Source organism: Eurosta solidaginis, chromosome 5 (genome assembly GCF_040869045.1).
Source record: "Eurosta solidaginis isolate ZX-2024a chromosome 5, ASM4086904v1, whole genome shotgun sequence".
Classification (NCBI taxonomy): Eukaryota; Metazoa; Arthropoda; class Insecta; order Diptera; family Tephritidae; genus Eurosta; species Eurosta solidaginis.
The window spans coordinates 28,776,498-28,801,556 of NC_090323.1; the positions used below are offsets into that span (position 1 = coordinate 28,776,498).

General features: G+C 35.0%; 1 protein-coding gene across 2 annotated transcripts in view; it reads left to right on the forward strand.

Moving 5' to 3' along the window:
- Positions 1-25,059, forward strand: part of stwl (stonewall) — a 146,552-nt gene that overhangs the window by 83,119 nt on the left and 38,374 nt on the right. The window contains exons 1-2 of one of the 2 annotated variants that reach the window (XM_067788098.1): positions 13,642-13,779; positions 18,846-19,755. In XM_067788098.1, coding sequence (XP_067644199.1) covers positions 19,599-19,755 — 157 coding nt within the window. In that variant the 5' untranslated portion in view covers positions 13,642-13,779; positions 18,846-19,598. Of the gene's footprint in view, positions 1-12,745; positions 13,780-18,845; positions 19,756-25,059 lie in introns of those variants that run through there. The other variant, XM_067788099.1, reaches the window with a different exon arrangement.

The following is a 25,059-nucleotide window of genomic DNA, read 5'->3' on the forward strand; positions in this document are numbered from 1 at the left end:
AAGTGGATTACCTACATACATTTGTATACGGTTGAATATAAGCAGCCGACTGGGTCAGGTAATCACGGCGAGTAATAAATGCTACAAAAATAACCACCAACAGCGGGTAATAACAAACAACATTGCAAATGTAATAACAACTAAAGTTGAAATGAAATTGCGGAGCAAAACCCATTACGCTGGGTCGTTGCTGTAACAACAATAACACAACACCAGTAATAGTGCAAGCAAACAAGCAATAATAACCAAGGCAACATCAACAAAGAGAACAAATGCCGCAGGTAGGCTAAAAACGAGTGGCAACAATATTGCATACACATTTTATCCACAGATATGTACATACGTAGGTATGCGTGTTTCGGCGTAGATGGGGAAGCCAGTGAGGCAGTTGGACCACCCCAGTGTCAACTAATATTCTGAAGATGGCAAAACCCCGATCTCAATTAACAGATCAATTCATAGTGACTGTACTTGTAGGGTCGCGCTTGTAAATTCAAAGAAACATAGTTTGTTCTCTACAATATGTAATTGTGTCTAGTCCCCTAATCTAGTAAGACTGAAATCTGCTTTCAATTTTCAACTACCAAGCTTTATACGGAGGAGTTTAGTTTAGGTTGACAAGACGAAATACTGGCTGTCATTCAAGAAAGAATCGGCGCATTCGCGCTCTGTTAACTGATGTTAAGTCGAGACTGGGACCCTGAAAAAATCGCTAGTACTCCATGCATGCATGTATGGAGTACTCGCTATGGACCAAGCGAGTGCTCCAATATTAACCACAATTCATACAAAAAATATGGTCCAATTACCCTGCAAAAATCGCGAGTACTCCATGCATGCAAAAAATATGGTCCAATTAACATTGCGATGTCCTAGGACTGGACCATATACTCCAGCTTCGCATTACATCAGAGTAATCCATGGAGTACCCACAGTCCAATAAACATCGTGTAGTGATTACAATCGTTAAAAACGAGCAATGATCGTCTTACAATGTGTTCGTGTAGAAACATGAGTTGGTCCATTGCTGCATTACAGTGGAGTATAATGGTAAGTACTCCAGTGGACCACATGATCCAACGATTTTTGCAGGGTAACATTGCAATGTCCTAGGACCGGACCATACACTCCAGCTCCGCATTACATCAGAGTAATCCATGGAGTACCCAAAGTCCAATAAACATCGTGTAGTGATTACAATCGTTATAAACGAGCAATGATCGGCTTACAACATGTTCGTGTAGAAACATGAGTTGGTCCATTGATGCATTACAGTGGAGTATAATGGTAAGTATTCCAGTGGACCACATGATCTAACGATTTTTGCAGGGGTATAGTCTTCTCTCGACGAACAAAATCCACTATGTACTTGCAGTGGCGTAGATACCTCTTTGTGATGGGGGCGATTTAATTTGAATTTTTTTTTTACTTTCACGTTATTTTTATTGGTTCTTTTTTACAACTATGAGAATCACTTATTTCATTTCATTTCATTTCATTTATTTGAGTTTTTTGTACAAGTAAGACATAGTCTTTTAGATAGTACATCAATCGTATCACATTATCAAAAATAAAAGTAGAGTAATATAATATAATATAATCTAATATAATATAACGTAAATACAAGAGTTAAAAAGATAATAAAATAAACTTATTCATTAACAATTAAACATCCTCAGTTCAAAATTTTTGTGACAAGGATAAAGATATATAATTAAAAGGTAGGTTAAGATTTGAGAAAAGATAATACTGCCTGCTTAAAACATCCTGCTTTCCTAATAGCTTTAGTTGCGTATGTGAGTGAGTTCCATAGACGGATTGTACTGACAAAGAACATTCTGGATGACGTTGTGTACTTAAAATTCGGGACTAATAGATTCAAAGTCCGTGTAGATTGGCAGAAACTTAGTTTGTTAAATAAGTACGGCGGCTTTTGCGAGTGTATTAGCTTAAGCAAAAAACAGAGATTTCGCATTTTTAGGAAATTATAAATATCGCATCCAAGAATCTGCATTGCATAAGAAGATATGTGATCAAATTTCTTTTTAGAAAAAACAAACATTGTTAAAGGCCAGCTGCAATTTGTTGAGTGACATTGAGTCCAGGTTACCGTATATTAGTTCACCATACGAGATTTGAGGTATTATTAGAGCTTTGACCAGTTTCATCTTAGCGTCTCGTGGTAACAAATAGGCAGTTCTGTATAAATTACGCAAGGTATTATATATCTTCCTCACCACAAGGTTGATATGGTCAACTCAAGTCAGTTTAGAGTTGATTTTATAACCTAAATTAGTTACCACATTATGAAAAATGATTTTATCTCCATTGAGAATAATATCAGGAAATTGTTTACGTCATTTGATGTATTTGCTAACGCAATCGCCTTAGATTTAGCTGCATGGAGAGATAGTTTATTTAGGTTAGCCCAGTTTGCTATACGTCTTAAGTCTTCATTCAGTCTAGCAAATAACTCTTCGGAAAGACCGATAAGTCGAGACATGTATAATTGGGTATCGTCTGCATTATTATATTGTATAAAAACAAACAAAAAATAGGGATACATTTTTGCCTTGGATGCCGTCAATATACGAAAACGGATTTCAAGAATTAAAGAAGGAAATCAAGTTTTCGGAATTTTTTGGATAATTTATCTATAACGTCATCAGCTGTGAATGCAATGTCATGATGAATAGCCAGAGCAGTCAGCCAGGAAAGTTTTCTTCTGGACAATGATCAAGCGCATCCAAAGAGTTTCCGGGTTTGATATCGCCTCTACGAATCAAACATGTTTTTCACACTTCCAATTCGGCAAAAACAGCAGGTGGCCCGCTGTGAAAAATTATTGATAAAACTCGACTGTCTTGATGAATCTGATGATATCTGCTACTTTTTCGATTTCATTCAAAGCATGCTAGTATATTTGCATGTTTAGTGAATCTTTCTCCAAGATCCATGATGTAAGAATCTAGGAAAGGAAATGGAAAGGAATTTTTTGCACTTTGAACTTCAGGATTTGTCCGATTTTTTTCTCCGCGCTATTCTTTTGTGTTTAATCTCAATTTTAAAAGTTTCAGCAATTATTTTCGAAGCTTCGCAAGTTTCAGAAAAGGGCGTCTTTTTTTTTACTTCCTCGCGCAAATATTTTGCAGGATCCATGGCTTGAACGAAATCTTAATTAACCATTTGCAATTCGCGACTCAAAGGCGTGCAACATAAGTAAACTGAAGTTTGAATAATGCGATTCATGAGGTAGCGAGATGGTATCGATCGCGATGCCGTTACTCGGCAGAGAAAATTTTTTACATAGTAGACCGAGTCAGCTGATTATATGATTTATTTTTTCATATACTGAAAGAAAAAGACTGGTAAAATCAACCGAAATACGGGTCAATTCAGCTAAAATGTCTGTCAATTTTTATCCATCGCAATAAGATGTTGAATCAACTGCGCACAAATCGTTGATTCGTTATTGACCGTTTTAGTAGTCAAATTAACAAAAAAAAGTTGTTGCGACAGCTTTGTATGAAAGTACCTATGTTGCCATATAAATTAAAAAATTAACATTAAAAAAGGATGTTTTTTTTATTATCTTAGTAGATTCGTTCACGTGAGTGAAAATTCATAAAAACTTGAACAAAATGTTACTAACTTTGGAAAAATCCTGTTCGTTCAAGCAAAACTTTTGCAACAAGAGGGCGCAATTTTGCATTTCGCTTGGACGACAAGTTGTTAAATTGCACCCGATAAATAGGTGTCCCGGTATCTCATAATTTTTTGCACAATAAATTCAAAAAAGGGTTTTTTCGTTTTGTATTGATAACTGAAAAACTAGTTTTTTTTACTGTTTTTCCATTTTGTGTGTTTTTTTCGATTTGATAGTTTTCTTATTTTGGTGTTTTTTTTAACAAGTTGCACCATCGTCATAAGTACAAAGTACAGAGCGCAGTGAGCGTAAAATTCTCTTCGAAATTTGCTCATGTATTGACAGTTGATCGCCGTTGAAATGGATTGTAAGATCAGTTGTGTTAACAGAAAAATCAGTTAGATTGAATAGGAATCTGTCAATTTTACATAATTTTGTTAACTTAAGAGCGACAATTTCTCTTCTGTTAAAATGACTAAACTAATTTGTTCGCTTGACAAGGAACTCGGTCGAATTAACCATAATTCGATCAATTTCACCGAATCTCCGTTAAGTCAAGAACAACAGAACCGATTTGTTGATTTTACTAGCACCATTTCTTTCAGTGTATGTAACGGAAAACTACAAAATTTTAAACGTAAGCCAGACTCTTCTCCTTCTTTCATGAATGCGATTCGGAGACGCACAACGAGGTCGACTGAGCTTTTTATTAGTGGCCGGGTGCCGTCGTGGCACAAATTCATAACTGTCAAAAACAAATTTTTTCTTTCTAATTTTAGAGTGATATAAAGGATTTAATACTGCAAAAAGGTTAATGGCATTTCGAAAAATGAATGCGTACATGAATATGTACAAGTACAATTTTTCAAAAATTATATTTTCAATTTCCCTTGATCCCCTCGTCCCCCCCTATCTACGCCACTGTGTACTTGTCGCTCATCATACCTTTTGTTTGGCTAGGAATCAATACTGTCTCGAGGGAAGTTTAGATAGCTACTTGTATTGTTCGAGAGAAAAAAGTTCTCCGGAAGATGTATTACCCTGTCCGTTGATATGTATGAGCTTTAGGCAGATAGCTCAATGAATAAAATCCCAAGGGATTCGCTGGCTAGGAAACGTTATGCGAACAGACGAAGACATCAGGGCCAAGAAAGTATTTCAATCCACACCACAATAGGAATAAATAGACCTCCAAGTTGGGAGAAGCAAGTGAAGGAAGACTTGATCTTGCTGCTCCGACAGGGTCGCCCTTTGGAAAATCATCATCATTATCCTTAATTGGTGCTCTGGACGTTGCGTAACGGCAGCTATAAAAGTTTCGCCATAACTGATGCTAACTGGGAACACCGAGAGAGGTCAAGTCTTTCTCCACCTGCCTCTCCCAACTCAGTGGAGGTCTCCTCTTCCTCTGATTCCAAACTGCGGTGCGTTTTTGCAAACCATCGGCATAAATTTACGAAGACAGCTCTCGTAATCGACATAAAACAATTAGGTCCCGTTAATTTTCTTGATTAAGCTGTTCAGGGTATCAGCAGAAGCACATCGGGTTACCTCCTTTTGTGGCTGAAGTCCCTACTAGAAGCAATTGCACCACACAAGCAATTACATACCTAAATCCCAATATGTACATACACTACATATGTATGTATGTATGTATCTGTAAGTACAAACCTACCTATCCGCAGCAACATTGTAATAACAACAACCGCCATTGTTGTGTGTGGCTAGCAGCATGAGAAAAGCAACAACAGCAGCAGCTGTTGTCGTTCAACACTGTTGCCTACATTTCATTGCCGTTTGAAGTATGTACGCGTTTTGTTTTGTAGATATATGTGTTTGTTTGCCAACAGCATATTTGGCTCGCCCCAGCAAACTCGACGACTGCACTCACACATATTCATACATGCAAAAATACATAGCTCTCTTGCTTAAATTTTGCTACTCGTGCCTAAAAACACTCGTTTTCTGCGTTTTGTTTTCCTTCGTTCAGTTCGCTTCTCAAAAGTCGCAGTGCAGTTGCAGAGAAGCTGCAGTACTGCTGTGCTGCCGCTAAAAACAGCTACGTCATTAGTCGTTTAGATATCTCGGGTAGGGGCGAGTAGGTAGCAATTATATATCAAGGGATGTACGAAAGCGATTGAGTACAAAACAAGCCACAAGAATGTCTTGGCGCTCTCACTCGCTCTCTGCCATTTGGTATACCTTTTTCAGATTATTTAGTTATTCTTTAATTCACTTCTTTCTAAACATTGCTTACGTCTTTCCGGGCCTTGTGGCAACTACTAATACATAACAACAACAATACGGTTGAAAACAAGGACCTCTGTTTATTATTGTTTACTATGGGCAGTTGTGTCTCACAGCGTTGCCATAGCATCTAACCAAGTCAACATCATCATTGAGTGATGATTAATTTTGCGCGCCAAAATTCCGTTTGCCTTGTATGCTAGCCATACATACCGATGATAGTTATTCTATGAAGTCATTGATCATTCCGATCGTTCGCTCTTACTATTGTCATCTTGCTTTAAATAGCCAGAACATCAGCAGCAATATTTCATTTCCCGAACAAAGTATGAGGAGGTTTGTCTAAAGATTGTCCACAATTCTTAAATATTCTAAACAACTTTTCGAATCATTTTCTTTTCACCTACAAGAGCTCCCTCGAGGTAGATACTAAATCATATAAAGTCATAATTGATTGAAGCTCAAGCGTCTACGTGATTTTGCCTTTTGCGTGGCACATTACGCCAATCAATCACGCAATATTGCACCTGTTTAGCGACAACTGACGTCCATTAGAGGAACGTTTCTTGGTGATTTGTTTTTCAGACGTCGTCCTAACGTGTTGCGGAACGTATATTCCATTAACAGGCAGTTGCGTATCGGATTAATCATCTATCTCTCTCTATATATAGGAATATCTTCATTTCTGTGGGAACTTGCATCGGAAGCTTGGCCTAAATCTCCTCGGAGGAGTATCGCACCAAACTATTATTATAAATACCTTCCCCCAGATTTTCTTGTAAAGTTTTTGCGCCGTACTCCTATGCCCCAGCATCCGGGGTTCCTCGTACTCACACTTTGAGGTTTATTCCACTAACTAAGCGCTTCTTTTCGATAAAAACCTATAATGTCAAGTCATCAACTCAGTGATATCTCCTCTTTTCCGATGTGGATTTCTGTTGCCGATAGGAACTCTTTCTGGGCAAAGACTTTTTTAATATGAGAAGCGTTTAATGGCAGAAATACACTAGGAGCGTTTGTCGAACCACTGCCGAAGTGCTACCACCTCCAGAAAACCTTTTCGTAAACCATTTCGATGTTAGTTTTCCCGGGACTCGAATCTATGATCACTAACTTTAAGTGCTAGCGAGTCTGCTTTTAATATGTGTTGCCCGATTGTCATAAGCAAGAATACCTCCAGACTTGAATCCACCATAATCAGTTCTGATAATTTTATTTAATGAAATATGTAATTAAATAATTTTTGAAGGCTTACAAACCGCAGGGTCATATATTAAGTTATTATTTCAATATTTTTTTTCTTAAAATTAACACATATTTCGCATTTCAGCCAAAATTAAGAAGACCAAGGGCTAAGTATCGGCATTTTTTTTCTATTATTATTATTTTTTCTATAAATTTTTCTTCGGACAATCACAAATCACACTTTTTCGATGATAAGGATCGAAAATGCCAAATATACCTAAGTATTTTTATTTTTTTCGAAACACCCTAACATTTACCCTTTCATATAAACATGAGATTTTTGTATTTGACTCGTGACCATTTTATTTCGCCACCCTATTTTTTTTAACGCCCTTGCCTATTATTCTTCCAGTGGCTGACAAACTGCTGTTGGCACTCATTTAGCATTGCCAACTTAACAAATCGAAGCACTGCCAGCAAAAAAGAACATGTTCATTCCCCTTGATTTTCAATGAGCTGCTCCCGCGTTAATAACCGATTTTACGGTCTGGCAGTGCCGGGCATTTCAGCGTCATGATTGATGGTAGATACATTAGGGTGGCCCTCATATGTACTTATATTTAGGTATTAGAAAAGAAGAAATAAAATTTTATTTTTTTTTTTTGAGTTTCCATAGAGAAATCTTAACTATGACACCGGTTCGACACCCTTCAACCGTCTAAAATCAGGACCAAAATTGTAATGTGGTACTTTTGAATTTGGTATTATCGTAAGAAGGGGCCAGACTGTAAAAAATTGCCAATTTGATATAAAAATACTATTTCTGATAAAATATACATTCTAGAGAAAACTAAGTTTAATTACGTTATGAGAGGAGAAAGAGGTTTTCTCAATACCATCTGTTAAAACAATGTGTAGAAACCTCGTAACAATACTAATTGAAACCAGATAATAAATAAAGACAAGCTTATAAGTATCTACATAGCCACAGTTCTTAAAAAACTTCTTCAGATTGTGGAAAATTGGACTGATTTTCTGCCAAAGAAATATTTTTATAAAATCTGTATTTAATAATGAAGAATAAACTCTTATGGCTACAAATCATAAAAAAGCTTATAAACTTTTAATTTAAAATTGAAAACTCGTTGATTTAGGTTTACGCTGAACTTTCTAAAAATGAATGGCCACTGTTAAACTTCCCGAAAATAGCAAATTGCTAGACTAAAATTTTATGAGACCGTACTCACAGTTAAAATGGTTTGTAAAGTGGATAACGGGTGTGGGGTATATAAATAGAAACCAACAATTATCGAAAGTTATATTTCAGAAACTATATACCTTCTGTTTGCGGGGCAATGTGGACCCGGAGAAGTCGGGTGTGTGCGTCACCATAAAAAGAAATAAAAAAACCGAGTTAATATCAAACAATAACAATTTATTCACTGTATATAGAAGTGCAACTATTCGCTGTATTTAATGAAGGGGTTTAATTAATGCAAACCCAAAACGTATTGGTTAAAAGAAAGAATTAATTAAATGCACACTTCACTATGCACTTGGCAATTCAAATTTATTAAAATAGTTACGTGCAAATATTAATTCACGGAAAGAAAAAATTGGCAACTCAAGCTTATCAAAAGAATTGCTTGCAATATTAATTCAAATGCAAATTCTTAAATTTAAAAAAAAAATATAAAATGGATATGTGGTAGGATAACTCACCTGGGGCTAGCTGCTGGCTCGTGAACGTTCCAAAATGGAAGAAATAATTAAATCGCGAAAAAGTCCGCGGCACCTGCCGATAGCTAACTTTCGTCGAGTTTTTCCCCTTTCGAGGTTAGTGCTCGGCAGGTGTTAGCCGTTACCGGTAATAAAGAAAATAGATTGGTGCGCGCGTTAGGGTGATCCGTAATATTTAGGCTGGTGGCCTAAACACCTTCGGAAAGTAATGCCCTATAACCTAATTGTTTGTGGTCCAACTTTCCGTCGATAGCTCCAAGCCATATGAGGTATCGCAAAAAACGCGAGAAATTCCCCCCCCCCCCCCCCCCCCCTAAAAGGTCAAAATTGAAACCATTATTTCTACAACGGTGGCCTTTAATAAGTATTCTTTTGTTATAAGTAAACCAGAATTTTGTTTAGCAAGCCATATTAAAAGCACTAGGTGATTAATATAAGAAAATACACCTGTCTTGGAATTCATACTGGTTGTGAGGTAGTTTACAGGATTTATTATTTCTTGTTAAAATAGTAATAAAGTTAAATTATGCCAAAATTTATTAGGCTAAGTAATATTTATACGCTTCAACATTACGATTGCGTCGATACATATGAAACTTGCCCGTAATACAACAAATATGAAATAAGCAAAGCTCAACTCAATTCATTTGAATGTGCTTAAACAATTGTGCTCTATACTGATCTAATGCTATTACATAGTAATTTTAGGATTTAAACCAGGTCTAAGGATTTCTTCTCGAACGCAGGGGATAACTTGGATACTCGGCCTCTCGGGAGATTCTCGAATCTCGAAATACGCATAAAACTCGCAAGTCGACATTCAACTTAGTCGCTGCATGGCAGTATTATATGCACATGGTTGTATTTTATTTGTGGTTTTGTGGAAAATTTCGCAGAGTTTCGGAAGAGAGAATCTCACGAGAAGCCGAAATCTTAAGCTCCACACCTCTACCATTCTCGGAGCGTTCATAATTCAGGAATGCGGTCTAAAATTCATCTCACGAGAAGCCAAAATTGATAAATCTTAAGCTCCACACCTCTAACATTCTCGGAGCGTTCATAATTCAGGAATGCGGTATAAGTCAAAATATGTGAAAAATATGAGCCTTAGGTTTTTAATCACAGAAATCTGTTATGAATCCGATATGATAAAAATTATGAGCTGTATGTCAAGAGTTACCAAAACAAAGCAACTTTGGAAAAAATAATCATATTTTATTTTGAAATGTTTTTTCATTTTTTATGAATTTGAATAAAGTCAAGGTTGTGTTGTGCTGTTGCCGATTTAAGTTGGCATGGACACTTCGCTTTAACAGTGTAAGTATTTTTTCACTATAACCACAAAATTGACTCCGTGGTATGCCCTGATTAGTATATCGAGCCCTTCATATCTTGAACTAGAGCTGACGTTGGTATAACTTAATTTCCTGTTTTCAAACAAAAATTAAGGATATGCTTCCTTCCCCGCGTTAATGCCATGCATCAAAAATCCGCACTGATCTGGCCAACCCTAACTCCGCATAAAAAGAAAATAATTGAATCCGAAAAGAGTGATATAAGAAACAAATTATGAGCGAAATGGGAGTCCGACCAGACTCGAATTTAAGCTTATATAATGTATGAAATAAGGTTCGATAAGGGCAATACACTTATTTTGGGCTCTTAAATGAGCACATAATTATTCATGTATTTTATTGACTTGGAATAATTCGTGGGTACCGACCCGGTAAGACGTCCATGTATGAATAAATTATTTCTGTGTGTATATGATAAAAAAAATAATAACTGAATAACCTTCTAGTTGAGAATTACAAGCGCACCAATGGTTATATCTATATGCCAATACTTTATTTTTGCTTGGATTCCAAGCTAAAAAAACTGACGAAACTTTATCGGAAATTTAAATTACAAAAATAATTTCCAACAAGGAAAAGAGAGACCAATATTGTCCACAAAATAAAATAATTTTACATGTATTTGCACTGAAAGAAAAATACTGGTAAAACCAACCGAAATATGGGTCAATTCAAACGAAATTTCTGTAAATTTTTATCCATCGCAACAAGATGTTGAATCAATTGCGCACAAATCATTGATTCGTAATTGGGTAGTCAAATAAACAAAAAGGTCGTTTCATTATACTTTACCCATAGTTTTGTTAAATTAGCAATTATTAGTGTCGCTCTAAAAATACCAGTCAAAACTCTTAATATAAAGGAATTTCTGTTCATTCGAAATAACCAGCGTAAACTGTTAAATTAACAGTGTTTATGGTCGAAATTACACTGACAGTGAAATCTATTGAAACAACAGATATTTCTGTTTTTTTTCTAGATTAATAGCGTAATTTTTTACATTAACAGAGTTTTATATTCATACCTATTACATTAATACCTGCGGAAAAAATAAAAGCCGGATGAATATATTTTTAAACTTACGTAGTTTTTTTTTATTTGTATAAATTATACATAAGTACATTTCATTTCTAATAGTTTTATTGCTATATTTAGTAATATTAATTAAAATAATAATAACTTAAATCTGAATTCAAATAAACAAAACTTGTTTAAAATCACCATCGAAAGCTTTGTACGAAAGTATGTTGCCATATATATACGTAAATATGTGAATACATAAATACGCATGCTTGCTACATATATATATATATATATATATATATATATATGTATATATGCTACATACATATTCACACACGCGTTAGTACATGCACTAGCGAAAAAAGAGCATGTACCGTTTGTTAAACCAAATTGGCGTCGGTTTCAAGAACTTTATTTCATTTTTACAATTAAGCATTATACACTTTATTACTTTGTTTTATTAAACGCACTTTCGCCAAATTTTATTTTTTATAATTTATTTAATTTATAGTTTTGAACTTCGCCGCGCGTCACTTTACTGCTTAAGGTGGTGACACAATGACATTTTTCATATAGATGCATTTAACACAAGCTTATGCATTCCAATAACATCGCCACAATTAACCAATATGTTGCGTTTGTAAATATGAAGGAAGTTCAGACGTCGCAATTGAAGTTTATTACACCTTGCCCATTCACATACAAAATTTCGCGAAGCACTGTTATAAACATTCTCCCTATGCAACAAAAATACTTGCTAACATATTTTGTGTCGTAATCGATTGTTATAGTGCAGTTATTAATTGCGAAAAATGTGGGAAAAATAATTTCACTTGCAAAGTGTGCCAACACCCTTAGCCAAAGCAACTGTCAAATTCTTCTTCTTATGCTTTGCTTGGCACAAAATTTGGGAGATGGCTACTTTTCAATATCAGATGGCGCCAGTGTCGCTCATTCTACCGTTGTCCATAAAAATACGTGCAATCTACTCATAATGCATAAGCTTGTGTTAAACTCATCTATATGAAAAACTGCTTATGTGTCGGAGCTATTACTCTCAATTTCTTCTCTCGCATGTAGAGTTGCCACATTTGATTTTTTCGAACAAAACTTGTAGTATAAATGTTTGACATAACATTTTAAATAGAGAGCTTGTAAGCTATAGAAAAGTAAAGAATGAAATTTCTGGAAGGTAATTCACCATTGGAGTAACTATACATGTAATTCGGCAAGTTTAATTCTCGTAACACTTTATTTTGAAACGATTCCAAACCGACTCAAACTTTTATGCTGTCGAAAACATCAACATTAAAAAAGGATGTTTTTTTTATTATCTTATTAGATACGTGTAAAAAAAATATAATTTCTGCTTTTGTATTCTGAAGCTTGACGAAAATACGCGTCTTTGGGTACCATTTTCGACAAGTTCGACGCGAATTTCAGGTGCAAAATTTAAGTATTAATATTACCAAATTTCGGAATTTAAAAGCTTTTTTCTCATAAACTAAGAGTTTCCTAAAAATGCGGATGATGTTTTTGTATTTTTCAGGACCCGCTGCACCCCTTAATGTACGAACAAGCAATCGCATACGCATATTGCACTACACCCAATACTTTTATGTTTATATTGTACTACACGGCTTTTTCAATTGTAGTACTTGCTTTCTCCAACATTGGCTATTAAACTGCAAACAGACGTACACGATTGCCAACAAAACGCAGCACTGCCAACAAAATAAATCAACTTCGTTTCACTCAATATTCAATACGCAGAGACAGCGATATCAGTCTTAATAATGAGTTGGCAATGTCGCTCATATAAACATCACGATTAATATCAGCAAATTAAATTAAGATACCAATGCAAAGCCAATGTGTATATAAAAAGCAGAAGCATAAGCAAAGCGAAAAACGAAATCAACAACACAGGCAAGCAACGAATAAAAACGCGTATACTTCTGCATACAAAAAAAAAACAAAAGGCGTTTGAATTATTCAATGCTGGCAATGCGAAACATATATACACACTAGCATATATTCGTTCGACACGACAAAAAAAACAAAAGGCGTTTGAATTATTCAATGCTGGCAATACGACACATATATACACACCCTTTACCACATATTCGTTCGACACGACAAAAGCAACCCGGCGTATCGTTTGACAGTTGTCTGCAATGCTCGCGTCAATTTGACACACGACCAACAATACAAAAAATTTTCTATTTTGTGCATAAGAATTTGTGATTTACTTTGCAGTAACTTTTGTGTTTGCTAAAGTGTAAAAAACTAATCTAAAATACAAAGCAAACAATTTCCAAATATGCATGTGTGTAAAGTGTATTAAATTGAAGTGCTTTGTGTGAACATTAAAATAGTTTTCATGCTTTTGTTTATTTATTGCTACGGCAAGCGACCAAGTTGCTATGATCATTCTTAAAACAAGACTTGACAGCAATGCACGTTTGTGCCAGGCCGTCAAAGAACGTCCGATTATTTATGATCGTTCGCATGAAAATTATAACAAAAGGGAAGCGTATGAAACAGCATGGCTTGAAATATCCGAAGATTGCGGAGAATCGGGTAAGTTTCGTGAAAGATGTAATGCATTCACATTTTAAGAGTTGCCAGAATTGTAAAATATATGTATTTTCGTATTTGGTAGAGTTGCCCATTTTGCTTTAAATAATTACGTTTAATATGTTTGTTTCGTTAAGTCATAAAAAAGTACCCTGTTAAGTCAAAAATGAATTTTAAGTACTTAGAAAAGGGTATTTTTCGGCATAAACTATACTTAAAATAATCGTTACATACGTTCATTAATCGAAATAAAATTCTTGTGCCATTCTCACGAAATTTTGTATAAGTTTGAGATGTTATCTATTTTTCATACCCAAAAATGGTACGGAAGGTCCACGCCTCAATTATATTTTTAAACGGGTTTATTTAGCCGTTTACGAATATTGTAATTAAAATATAAGCAACTTCCCGATAAGCTACAAGCTTGAAACTTGCAATAAATTCAGAACCCGACGACAATGCAATAATAAGAACTTGGGGTGGGGAGGGAGGGATGGCCTGAAGGTTTAATGTGGCCACATAAATCGTTCCCGAGATGGTCGGGCTAGCACCTTAATGGTGCTGTGTTACCGGAGCGTACCGGATCTGTATCCGGCAAAGGACCATCACATCAATAACACTCCCCAAAGCCTTATCGCTACAACAACAACATAAAAAACTCCGATAGGTGGCGCCTGAATCGAAATATTAAAAAAATCGTTTTTGTGTTCCGATTTGGCCCATATTTGAAAAAAATCGCTGCTACATACATATGTAGGTGGCGCGGGTATCGAGATATTCAAAAAATCGTATTTAAAATAATTAGAAAAAAATTTTAAGTTAAGCGGTTTTATTGAAAACAATACTTATATTAAGTAATAATAATACTAAAAGATAGAAAATAATTCGGGAGGTCCTAGGTTCTAGTCATCGCACTCCTCATCAATGTAGGAAGTTTATCAGAAAATCAAATAAAAGCGTTGGTCGCGTGAAATTTCTAAAAATGTGAGCTGCAGCGTAACCTTATTAAGGTTCAGTTGGTCTTATGACTAATAATAGAAATTTGAAGCGCCCAACGCTTTTATTTAATTGTATGATCAACGCCCTAGATTGATGAGGAGTGTGATGACTAGTACCTAGGACCTACCTAATTATTTTTTAGCTTTAGTACTATTATTAATTAATATAATACCTATATGACACTACTTTATTTCTCTTATATTTTTTGTCGCCCTCCCTCCTAATACAGTTTCAGTACTGGTGTAAGTGTGTAAACTATATTTCAAATAAAATAATTTAAAAAAATTTTTTTAAGTTAAACGGTTTTATTGAAAACAATACTTACATGAAGTAATAATAATACTAAAAGCTAGAAAATAATTAGGTAGGTACTAGGTACTAGTCATCGCACTCCTCATCAATCTAGGACTATCAATAGAAATTTGACGCGTCCAACGCTTTTATTTAATTGTCTGATCAACGCCCTAGATTGGTGAGGAGTGTGATGACTAGTACCTAGGACCTATCTAGTTATTTTCTAGCTTTTAGTGTTATTATTACTTCATGTAAGTATTGTTTTCAATAAAACCGTTTAACTTAAAAAAATTTTTTTAAATTATATAAGAAACAAATTACGAGCGAAATGGGAGTCCGATCAGACTCGAATTTAAGCTTATATAATGTATGAAATAAGGTTCGATAAGGGCAATACACTTATTTTGGGCTCTTAAATGAGCACATAATTATTCATGTATTTTATTGACTTGGAATAACTCGTGGGTACCGACCCGGTAAAACGCCCACGTATAAATAAATTATTTCTGTGTGTATATGATTAAAAAATAATAACTGAATAACCTTCCAGTTGAGAATTACAAGTGCACCAATGGTTATACCTATATGACAATACTTTATTTTTGCTTGGATTCCAAGCTAAAAAAACTGACGAAACTTTATCGGAAAGTCAAATTACAAAAATAATTTCCAACAACGGAAAGAGAGACCAATATTGTTCACAAAATAAAATAATTTTACATGTATATGCACTGAAAGAAAAAAACTGGTAAAATTAACCGAAATCTGGGTCAATTCAAACGAAATTTCTGTAAATTTTTATCCATCGCAACAAGATGTTGAATCAACTGCGCACAAATCGTTGATTCGTAATTGACCGTTTTAGTAGTCAAATAAACAAAAAAGTCGTTTCATTATACTTTACCCATGGTTTTGTTAAATTAACAATTATTAGTGTCGCTCTAAGAATACCAGTCAAAACTGTTAATATAAAAGGAACTTCTGTTCATTCGAAATAACCAGCGTAAACTGTTAAATTAACAGTGTTTATGGTCGAAATGACACTGACAGTGAAATCTATTGAAACAACAGATATTTCTGTTTTTTCTAGATTAATAGCGTAAACTTTTACATCAATAGAGTTTTATATTCATACCAATGACATTAATAAAAAAAAATAAATAAATGTAAGGCGCGATAACCTCCGAAGAGATCTAAGGCCGAGCTTCTCTTCCAATTTGCGTCGTGCTCCTCTTGATTTTTCCCTACAAATTGGCCGGACGGGACCTACATGTTTTATGCCGACTCCGAACGGCATCTGCAAGGCAGATGAGTTTTCACTGAGAGCTTTTCATGGCAGAAATACAATCGGAGCGCTTGCCAGACACTGCCGAGGGGCGACCCCGCTTAGAAACATTTTCTTCTAATTGAAAAATCTTATTTCTAAAATTTTGATGTTGGTTTGCCCGGGAGTTGAACCCAGGGCATACGGTGTGATAGGCGGAGCACGCTACCATCACACCACGGTGGCCGCCTGACATTAATACCTGTGGAAAAAATAAAAGCCGGATGAATATATTTTTAAACTTACGTAGTTTTTTTTTTATTTGTATAAATACACATAAGTACATTTCATTTCTAATAATTTTATTGCTGTATTTAGTAATATTAATTAAAATAATATTAACTTAAATCTGAATTCAAATAAACAAAGCTTGTTTAAAATCACCATCGAAAGCTTTGTACGAAAGCACGTTGCCATCTATATACGTAAATGTGTGAATACATAAATACGCATGCTTGCTACATATATATATGTATATATGCTACATACATATTCACACACGCGTTAGTACATGCACTAGCGAAAATAAGAGCATATACCGTTTGTTAAACCAAATTGGCGTCGGTTTCAAGAACTTTATTTCATTTTTACAATTAAACATTATACATTTTATTACTTTGTTTTATTAAACGCACTTTCGCCAAATTTTATTTTTTATAATTTATAGTTTTGAACTTCACCGCGCGTCACTTTACTGCTTAAGGCGCTGACACAATGACATTTTTCATATAGATAGTTTAACACAAGCTTATGCATTCCAATAACATCGCCACAATCAACCAAGATGTTGCGTTTGTAAATATGAAGGAAGTTCAGACGTCGCAATTGAAGTTTATTACGCCTTGCCCATTCACATACAAAATCTCGCGAAGCAATGTTATAAACATTCTCCCTGTACAACAAAAATACTTGCTAACATATTTTGTGTCGTAATCGATTGTTCAGTTATTAATTGCGAAAAATGTGGGAAAAAAAATTTCACTTGCAAAGTGTGCCAACACCCTTAGCCAAAGCAACAGTCAAATTGTTCTTCTTATGCTTTGCTTGGCACAAAATTTGGGAGATGGCCACATTTCAATATCAGATGGCGCCAGTGTCGCTCATTCTACCGTTGTCCATAAAAATACGTGCAATCTACTCATAATGCATAAGCTTGTGTTAAACTCATCTATATGAAAAACTGCTTATGTGGCGGAGCTATTACTCTCAATTTCTTCTCTCGCATGTAGAGTTGCCACATGTGATTTTTTCGAACAAAACTTGTAGTATAATACTATGTTCAAACAGAAAAATAAATTGAGGCTATTTCGGTTTAACTTGAGTGGTGTTCATACAACTCTATTTAGCTTACACAATAGTATTTTGATAGCTGGTTGGCTCATCTCTACAGTAAGAACATATCTTTGTTGAGACTGTCAAAATGTGCGTGTTGGTATTAGGTGCATGGAATGAAATGGAAACATAAAACTTTGAAATTTTTGTGTGTTGTAAGAAAATGTGTTCAATGTTTTGGTTTCATTTTGATTTTGCCATCTTCTTTTGACAATCCCTACTCCAGTGAAATGAAAGACATAAAATCAGCTGATGAGATGAGCCAACCATATAGTTCAGCCATGCGTAACTGACTTTTAATATACTCAATAAACACACTTTACAATGTTGCATTTGCAGTTTGAAACAATTTATTACGCAATTTTTTTTAAATTGGCAATTTATTATTACAATTTATTATACGACAAATTGCGTAATAAATTGCCCAAATAGTATAAATTGCCAATTTGGTGTGTGTTTGAACCTATTTAAATGTTTGACATAACATTTTAAATAGAGAGCTTGTAAGCTATAGAAAAGTAAAGAATGAAATTGCTGGAAGGTAATTCACCATTGGAGTAACTATACATGTAATTCGGCAAGTTTAATTCTCGTAACACTTTATTTTGAAACGATTCCAAAACGACTCAAACTTTTATGCTGTCGGAAACATCAACATTAAAAAAGGAGATTTTTTATTATCTTATTAGATACGTGTAAAAAAATATAATTTCTGCTTTTGTATTCTGAAGCTTGCCGAAAATACGCGCCTTTGGGTACCATTTTCGACAAGTTCGACGCGAATTTCAGGTGCAAAACTTAAGTATTAATATTACCAAATTTCGGAATTTAAAAGCCTTTTTCTCATAAACTAAGAGTTTCCTAGAGATGCGGATGATATTTTTGTATTTTTCAGGACCCGCTCCACCCCTCAAAAAAAAAATTGAAAAATCATGGCACCTTATTTAAAATATCTCCCGTTTATGTTAGGAGTGTTTTTTTTTTTGAAATATAAATTTTTTCGAGCAACCTTAATGTACGTACAAGCAATCGCATACGCATATTGCACTACACCCAATACTTTTATGTTTATATTGTACTACACGGTTTTTTCAATTGTAGTACTTGCTTTCTCCAACAGTGGTTATTAAACTTCAAACAGACGCACACGATTGCCAATAAAACGCAGCACTACCAACAAAATAAATCATCTTCGTTTCACTCAACATTCAATACGCGGAGACAGCGATATCAGTCTTAATAATGAGTTGGCAATGCCGCTCATATAAACATCACGATTAACATCAGCAAATTAAATTAAGATACCAATGCAAAGCCAGTGTGTATATAAAAAGCAGAAGCATAAGCAAAGCGAAAAACGAAATCAATAACACAAGCAAGCAACGAATAAAAACGCGTATACTTCTGCATACAAAAAAAAACAAAAGGCGTTTGAATTATTCAATGCTGGCAATGCGACACATATATACACACTAGCTCATATTCGTTCGACACGACAAAAAAAAAACAAAAGGCGTTTGAATTATTCAATGCTGGCAATACGACACATATATACACACCCTTTAGCACATATTCGTTCGACACGACAAAAGCAACCCGGCGTATCGTTTGACAGTTGTCAGCAATGCTCGCGTCAATTTGACACACGACCAACAATACAACAAATTTTCTATTTTGTGCATAAGAATTTGTGATTTACTTTGCAGTGACTTTTGTGTTTGGTAAAGTGTAAAAAACTAATCTAAAATACAAAGCAAACAATTTCCAAATATGCATGTGTGTAAAGTGTATTAAATTGAAGTGCTTTGTGTGAACATTAAAATAGTTTTCATGCTTTTGTTTATTTATTGCTACGGCAAGCGACCAAGTTGCTATGATCATTCTTAAAACAAGACTTGACAGCAATGCACGTTTGTGCCAGGCCGTCAAAGAACGTCCGATTATTTATGATCGTTCGCATGAAAATTATAACAAAAGGGAAGCGTATGAAACAGCATGGCTTGAAATATCGGAAAATTGCGGAGAATCGGGTAAGTTTCGTGAAAGATGTAATGCAGTCACATTTTAAGAGTTGCCAGAATTGTAAAATATATGTATTTTCGTATTTGGAAGAGTTGCCCATTTTGCTTTAAAATAATTACGTTTAATATGTTTGTTTCGTTAAGTCATAAAAAAGTACCCTGTTAAGTCAAAAATGAATTTTAAGTACTTAGAAAAGGGTATTTTTCGGCATAAACTATACTTAAAATAATCGTTACATACGTTCATTAATCGAAATAAAATTCTTGTGCCATTCTCACGAAATTTTGTATAAGTTTGAGATGTTATCTATTTTTCATACCCAAAAATGGTAAGGAAAGTCCATGCCTCAATTATATTTTTAAAAGGGGTTTATTTAGCCGTTTACGAATATTGTAATTAAAATATAAGCAACTTCCCGATAAGCTACAAGCTTGAAACTTGCAATAAGTTCAGAACCCGACGACAATGCAATAATAAGAACTTGGGGTTGGGAGGGAGGGATGGCCTGAAGGTTTAATGTGGCCACATAAATCGTTCACGAGATGGTCGGGCTAGCACCTTAATGGTGCTGTGTTACCGGGGCGTACCGGATCTGTATCCGGCAAAGGACCATCACATCGATAACACTCCCCAAAGCCTTATCGCTACAACAACAACAACATAAAAAACTCCGATAGGTGGCGCCTGAATCGAAATATTAAAAAATCGTTTTTGTGGCCCGATTTGGCCCATATTTGAAAAAAATCGCAGCTACATACATATGTAGGTGGCGCGGGTATCGAGATATTCAAAAAATCGTATTTAAAATAATTAGAAAAAAATTTTAAGTTAAACGGTTTTATTGAAAACAATACTTATATTAATTAATAATAAAAAAATTAAAAAAAAGCTAGAAAATAATTCGGGAGGTCCTAGGTACTAGTCATCGCACTCCTCATCAATGTAGGAAGTTTATCAGAAAATCAAATAAATGCGTTGGTCGCGTGAAATTTCTAAAAATGTGAGCTGCAGCGTAACCTTATTAAGGTTCAGTTGGTCTTATGACTACTAATAGAAATTTGACGCGTCCAACGCTTTTATTTAATTGTCTGATCAACGCCCTAGATTGGTGAGGAGTGTGATGACTAGTACCTAGGACCTATCTAGTTATTTTCTAGCTTTTAGTGTAAGTATTGTTTTCAATAAAACCGTTTAACTTAAAAAATTTTTTTAATTATTTTATTTCAAAGTTTTTAGTCTTTATTTAATTGCCTATTATTTCTCATTCTATTTAGTTCATTTAGTGACCCATTATTACAAGGCCTCTTTCCTGACAATTTGTTACAATCTAAGTCCTCAATACATAATCCTTCCAAAGACTTTACTCGACTCTGCGCCACGTATGCTTTTCCCTGCTCCAACTCCACAATATTTTGATGTGACTTCTACTGGACTGTATGTAATTTGTTCCATATGAGCCAAATCGGACATCATGGGTCGCTTTCTATTCATGTATGTATTATGTGTTCCAAATATGGAACAAATCGGACCACAAATACGATTTTTGAATATCTCGATCTTTGCGCCACCTAGCGGCGATTTTTTTCATAGGTCGCTTTCTATTCTTGTATGTATTGTGTTCCAAATATGAGCCAAATCAGAAAACAAATACGATTTTTGTGAATATCTCGATCCTTGCGCCATCTAGCGGCGATTTTTTTCATAGTTCACTTTACGGTTTTTTGTGAATATCTCGATCCTTGCGCCACCTAGCGGCGATTTTTTCATAGGTCGCTTTCTATTCTTGTATGTATTATGTGTTCCAAATATGAGCCAAATCGGACCACAAATACGATTCTTGTGAATATCTCGATCCTTGCGCAACCTAGCGGCGATTTTTTTCATAGGTCACTTTATTCTGGTATGCATTATGTGTTCCAAATATGAGCCTAATCGGACCACAAATACGGTTTTTTGTGAATATCTCGATCCTTGCGCCACCTAGCGGAGATTTTTTTTCATAGTTCACTTTATTCTTGTATTTATTATGTGTTCCAAATATGAGACAAATCGGACCACAAATACGGTTTTTTGTGAATATCTCGATCCTTGCGCCACCTAGCGGCGATTTTTTTCATAGGTCGCTTTCTATTCTTGTATGTATTATGTGTTCCAAATATGAGCCAAATCGGACCACAAATACAATTTTTGTGAATATCTCGATCCCAGCGCATCAAGATACCTTAAAATTTACTCAAGTTATCGTGTTTACGGACGGACGGACATAGCTAAATGAATTTATTTTATCGCCCAAATCATTTTGATATACAGAAGTCTATATCTATCTCGATTAGTTTATGCCGTTACGGATTACCGTTATGCGAACAAAGTTAATATACTCTGTGAGCTCTGCTCAGCTGAGTGTAAAAATGAGGGTGGTACCGCCCCTTTTATGACTAAGCAATTTCTATGTTTCGGGAGCCATAACTCGAAAAAAATTAACGGATCGTAATGAAATTGGGTACACAAATTTTCCCTATAGCAGGAAATATTCCTAGAAAAAATGGACGAGATCGGTTAAAGACCACGCCCACTTTTATATAAAAGATTTTTAAAAGCGTCGTAGGCAAAAATAATAAGTTAAGTCTTAGCGAAAGATTTTGTAAAAGTGCGTAGATGAAGGTAATTAGCTATTTCTAGTAAAAGTTGGAAAATTTCCTTAATAACCCCGCCCTTTTTTGTAATAACGCTTTTTAGTGCAATGGCACTTGTGTTTATGTTTAGTATTCTGTTATATCTTTATTTTAAAATAAACAGTAGGGAAATCCCCATATCTGAAAGAAAACTACATTATTACCCGCTCATGGTCATTGGTGTTAGCCTCTGTATCCTTTTTGCTTCTTTTAAACGCAGCATTTCAAGTGTACAGCTGGGTATGTAATGTTCGGTTTCACCCGAACTTAGACTTCCTTACTTGTTTTCATTTCACTGGAGTAGGGATTGTCAAAAGGAGATGTCAAACTCAAAATACAACCATCACATTGACAATCAGCCCAATTCTAAACAAAAATTCCGTTCGAGTTTTTCCGAAAAAGCGGAAATCGGTTATGGGAGAAAAGTAGGTAGTAGTAGTAGTGAATGTGAGGGAGAGAGAGATTTCTCTGCCAATTCATAGGAGTTTTTTCACTTGTTAAATTAAAGGGTATGCATCAAAATAGTTAAAGGAAATTGGTTGTTTTAAGAAAGAACACTTATTTGTATAAATTTGTGCTAAAATATGTATGTAAATTCTACCACAATATTCTTTATATTAAGTCGAAAAGTATATCATAAGCAGCGGAAGAGCTCTTGGTATATTTGATCCAACCATCCAGAAATTGGGCAGGGATTTTTTAAGAAGGCTTAAATAGATTTTGGCATATGACGAAATACGAATTAATTCGACTTGGCCGCCTCAAAATTGCTTTGCTGAATGGAAGCAGGCAACTTCGGCGGATTTGTATTATCCGCCGTCTTCTTATTCTTATGCTCCTCTGTTGATGTTGCTGTGGCACCAATTCATTACTCATTTCAGTGAATACCTTAATTTCAAACAAATTCGCAACAATAATTAAACTTTTCTATTTTTTAAACAAAATGAGGAATGCGCAACGAAATTTCAATTGTCAAAACAGCTGACTTCGATAATTCGAAATTCCTATTCCCTAGGAGAAAAGAATTGGAGGATTTTTCCACGGGAATAAAAAAATCCGCGAGAACAAAATTCCGAGGGAATATTTATAATTGGGCTGAATATTTTCTTACACACACAGAAACTGCAAATTTTTATGTTTTCAATCCATTTCATTCGCCTAACACCAACACGCATATTTTGACTATCTGAAAATCTGAAAAAAGGTATGTTGTTGCTGTAGAGATGAGCCAACCATATACATATGTACATAGTTGAGCAATGAATACAAAAACCAAAACATTTAAAATTTAAATTTTAAATAGAAATGAAAGAAACACAAAAATGTTTAAGTTAAACGGTTTTATTGAAAACAATACTTACATGAAGTATTAATAATTCTAAAAGCTAGAAAATAATTAGTACTAATCATCACACTCCTCATCAATGTAGGGCGTTGATAAGACAATTAAATAAAAGCGTTGGGCGCGTGAAATTTTTAAAAATGTGAGGCGTAGCATAACCTGATTAAGGTTCAGTTGGTCTTATATATGACTATCAATAGATAATATAATAATTAGGACCTACCTAATTATTTTCTAGCTTTTAGTATTATTATATCAATCGAGAGCAGGCGGTGTCCTGATAGCTGTATTGTCCAGTATTTCTACTGAATTGTTGAGCTTTGAGGACGCGCTTGACATTGAATTCATAGCTGTAAAGCTCTTTTTCCCGAATTTTTTCTTATATATTTCTTGTTCCTACATACCGCCTCGGTCAGATATGTACGTTTATGATTGCCATAAAGCAGTTATCCACAGCCTACATTCTCGTTTGCGTGATAACGATCGCCTAGTGGTTCTTGGGGACTTTAATTTACCATACGTTAGTTGGATTGGCAACGATGATTCAAACTTTTTGACTCCTGTTACTCAGCATGATTTCATTGGTTCGCTTATGGAATTGCCGCTAGTTCAGATTAATAACGTGGTGAACTCTAAAAATAAGTTGTTAGATTTAGTTTTTGGTGATAGTTCAATAGGTACTGGTCTCAGTCGAATCCCTGCCTTATCCCTGCCTGAAGATCCCTTGCACCCTACACTTGAGGTTACACTGGACAATTTACTGCCTACGATTAATTTCATGGAAGTGTTATGTCGTTCTCGTTCGAGATGTTTTAAAAAGGCTAACTTTGATTTGCTTAATCAACTGTTAGCTTCCCACGATTGGTCTGACCTTTATGCTTGTACTGATGTTGAGGCTGCCACGTCTATTTTTTATAGTTACCTAAGTGACTTTATTAATCGTTGCGTTCCGGTTCATTTTGTTAAGGCTAAGAGTAGTAAACCACCTTGGTTCTCGAGGCAACTTGCTAACCTGAACAATATTAAATCGAGGCTCTTTAAGCGTTTTAAAAGATCTGGTTATTCTGAAGATTTTTCTAAATATTTAGTTGCCCGTTCCAATTTCCAACGCCTGAATCAAAACTGCTACAAGTCGTATTTAACAAGATGCAAAATTGAGTTTTTTAACAATCCTAAAAAATTTTACGGGTTTGTTAATTCAAAGCGCAGATCTTCGGGATTTCCATCATCTTTGTATTTGGGTGGCGAGAATGCTAGCCTTGACCATGATATTGCCGACCTATTCGTCAACCTGTACC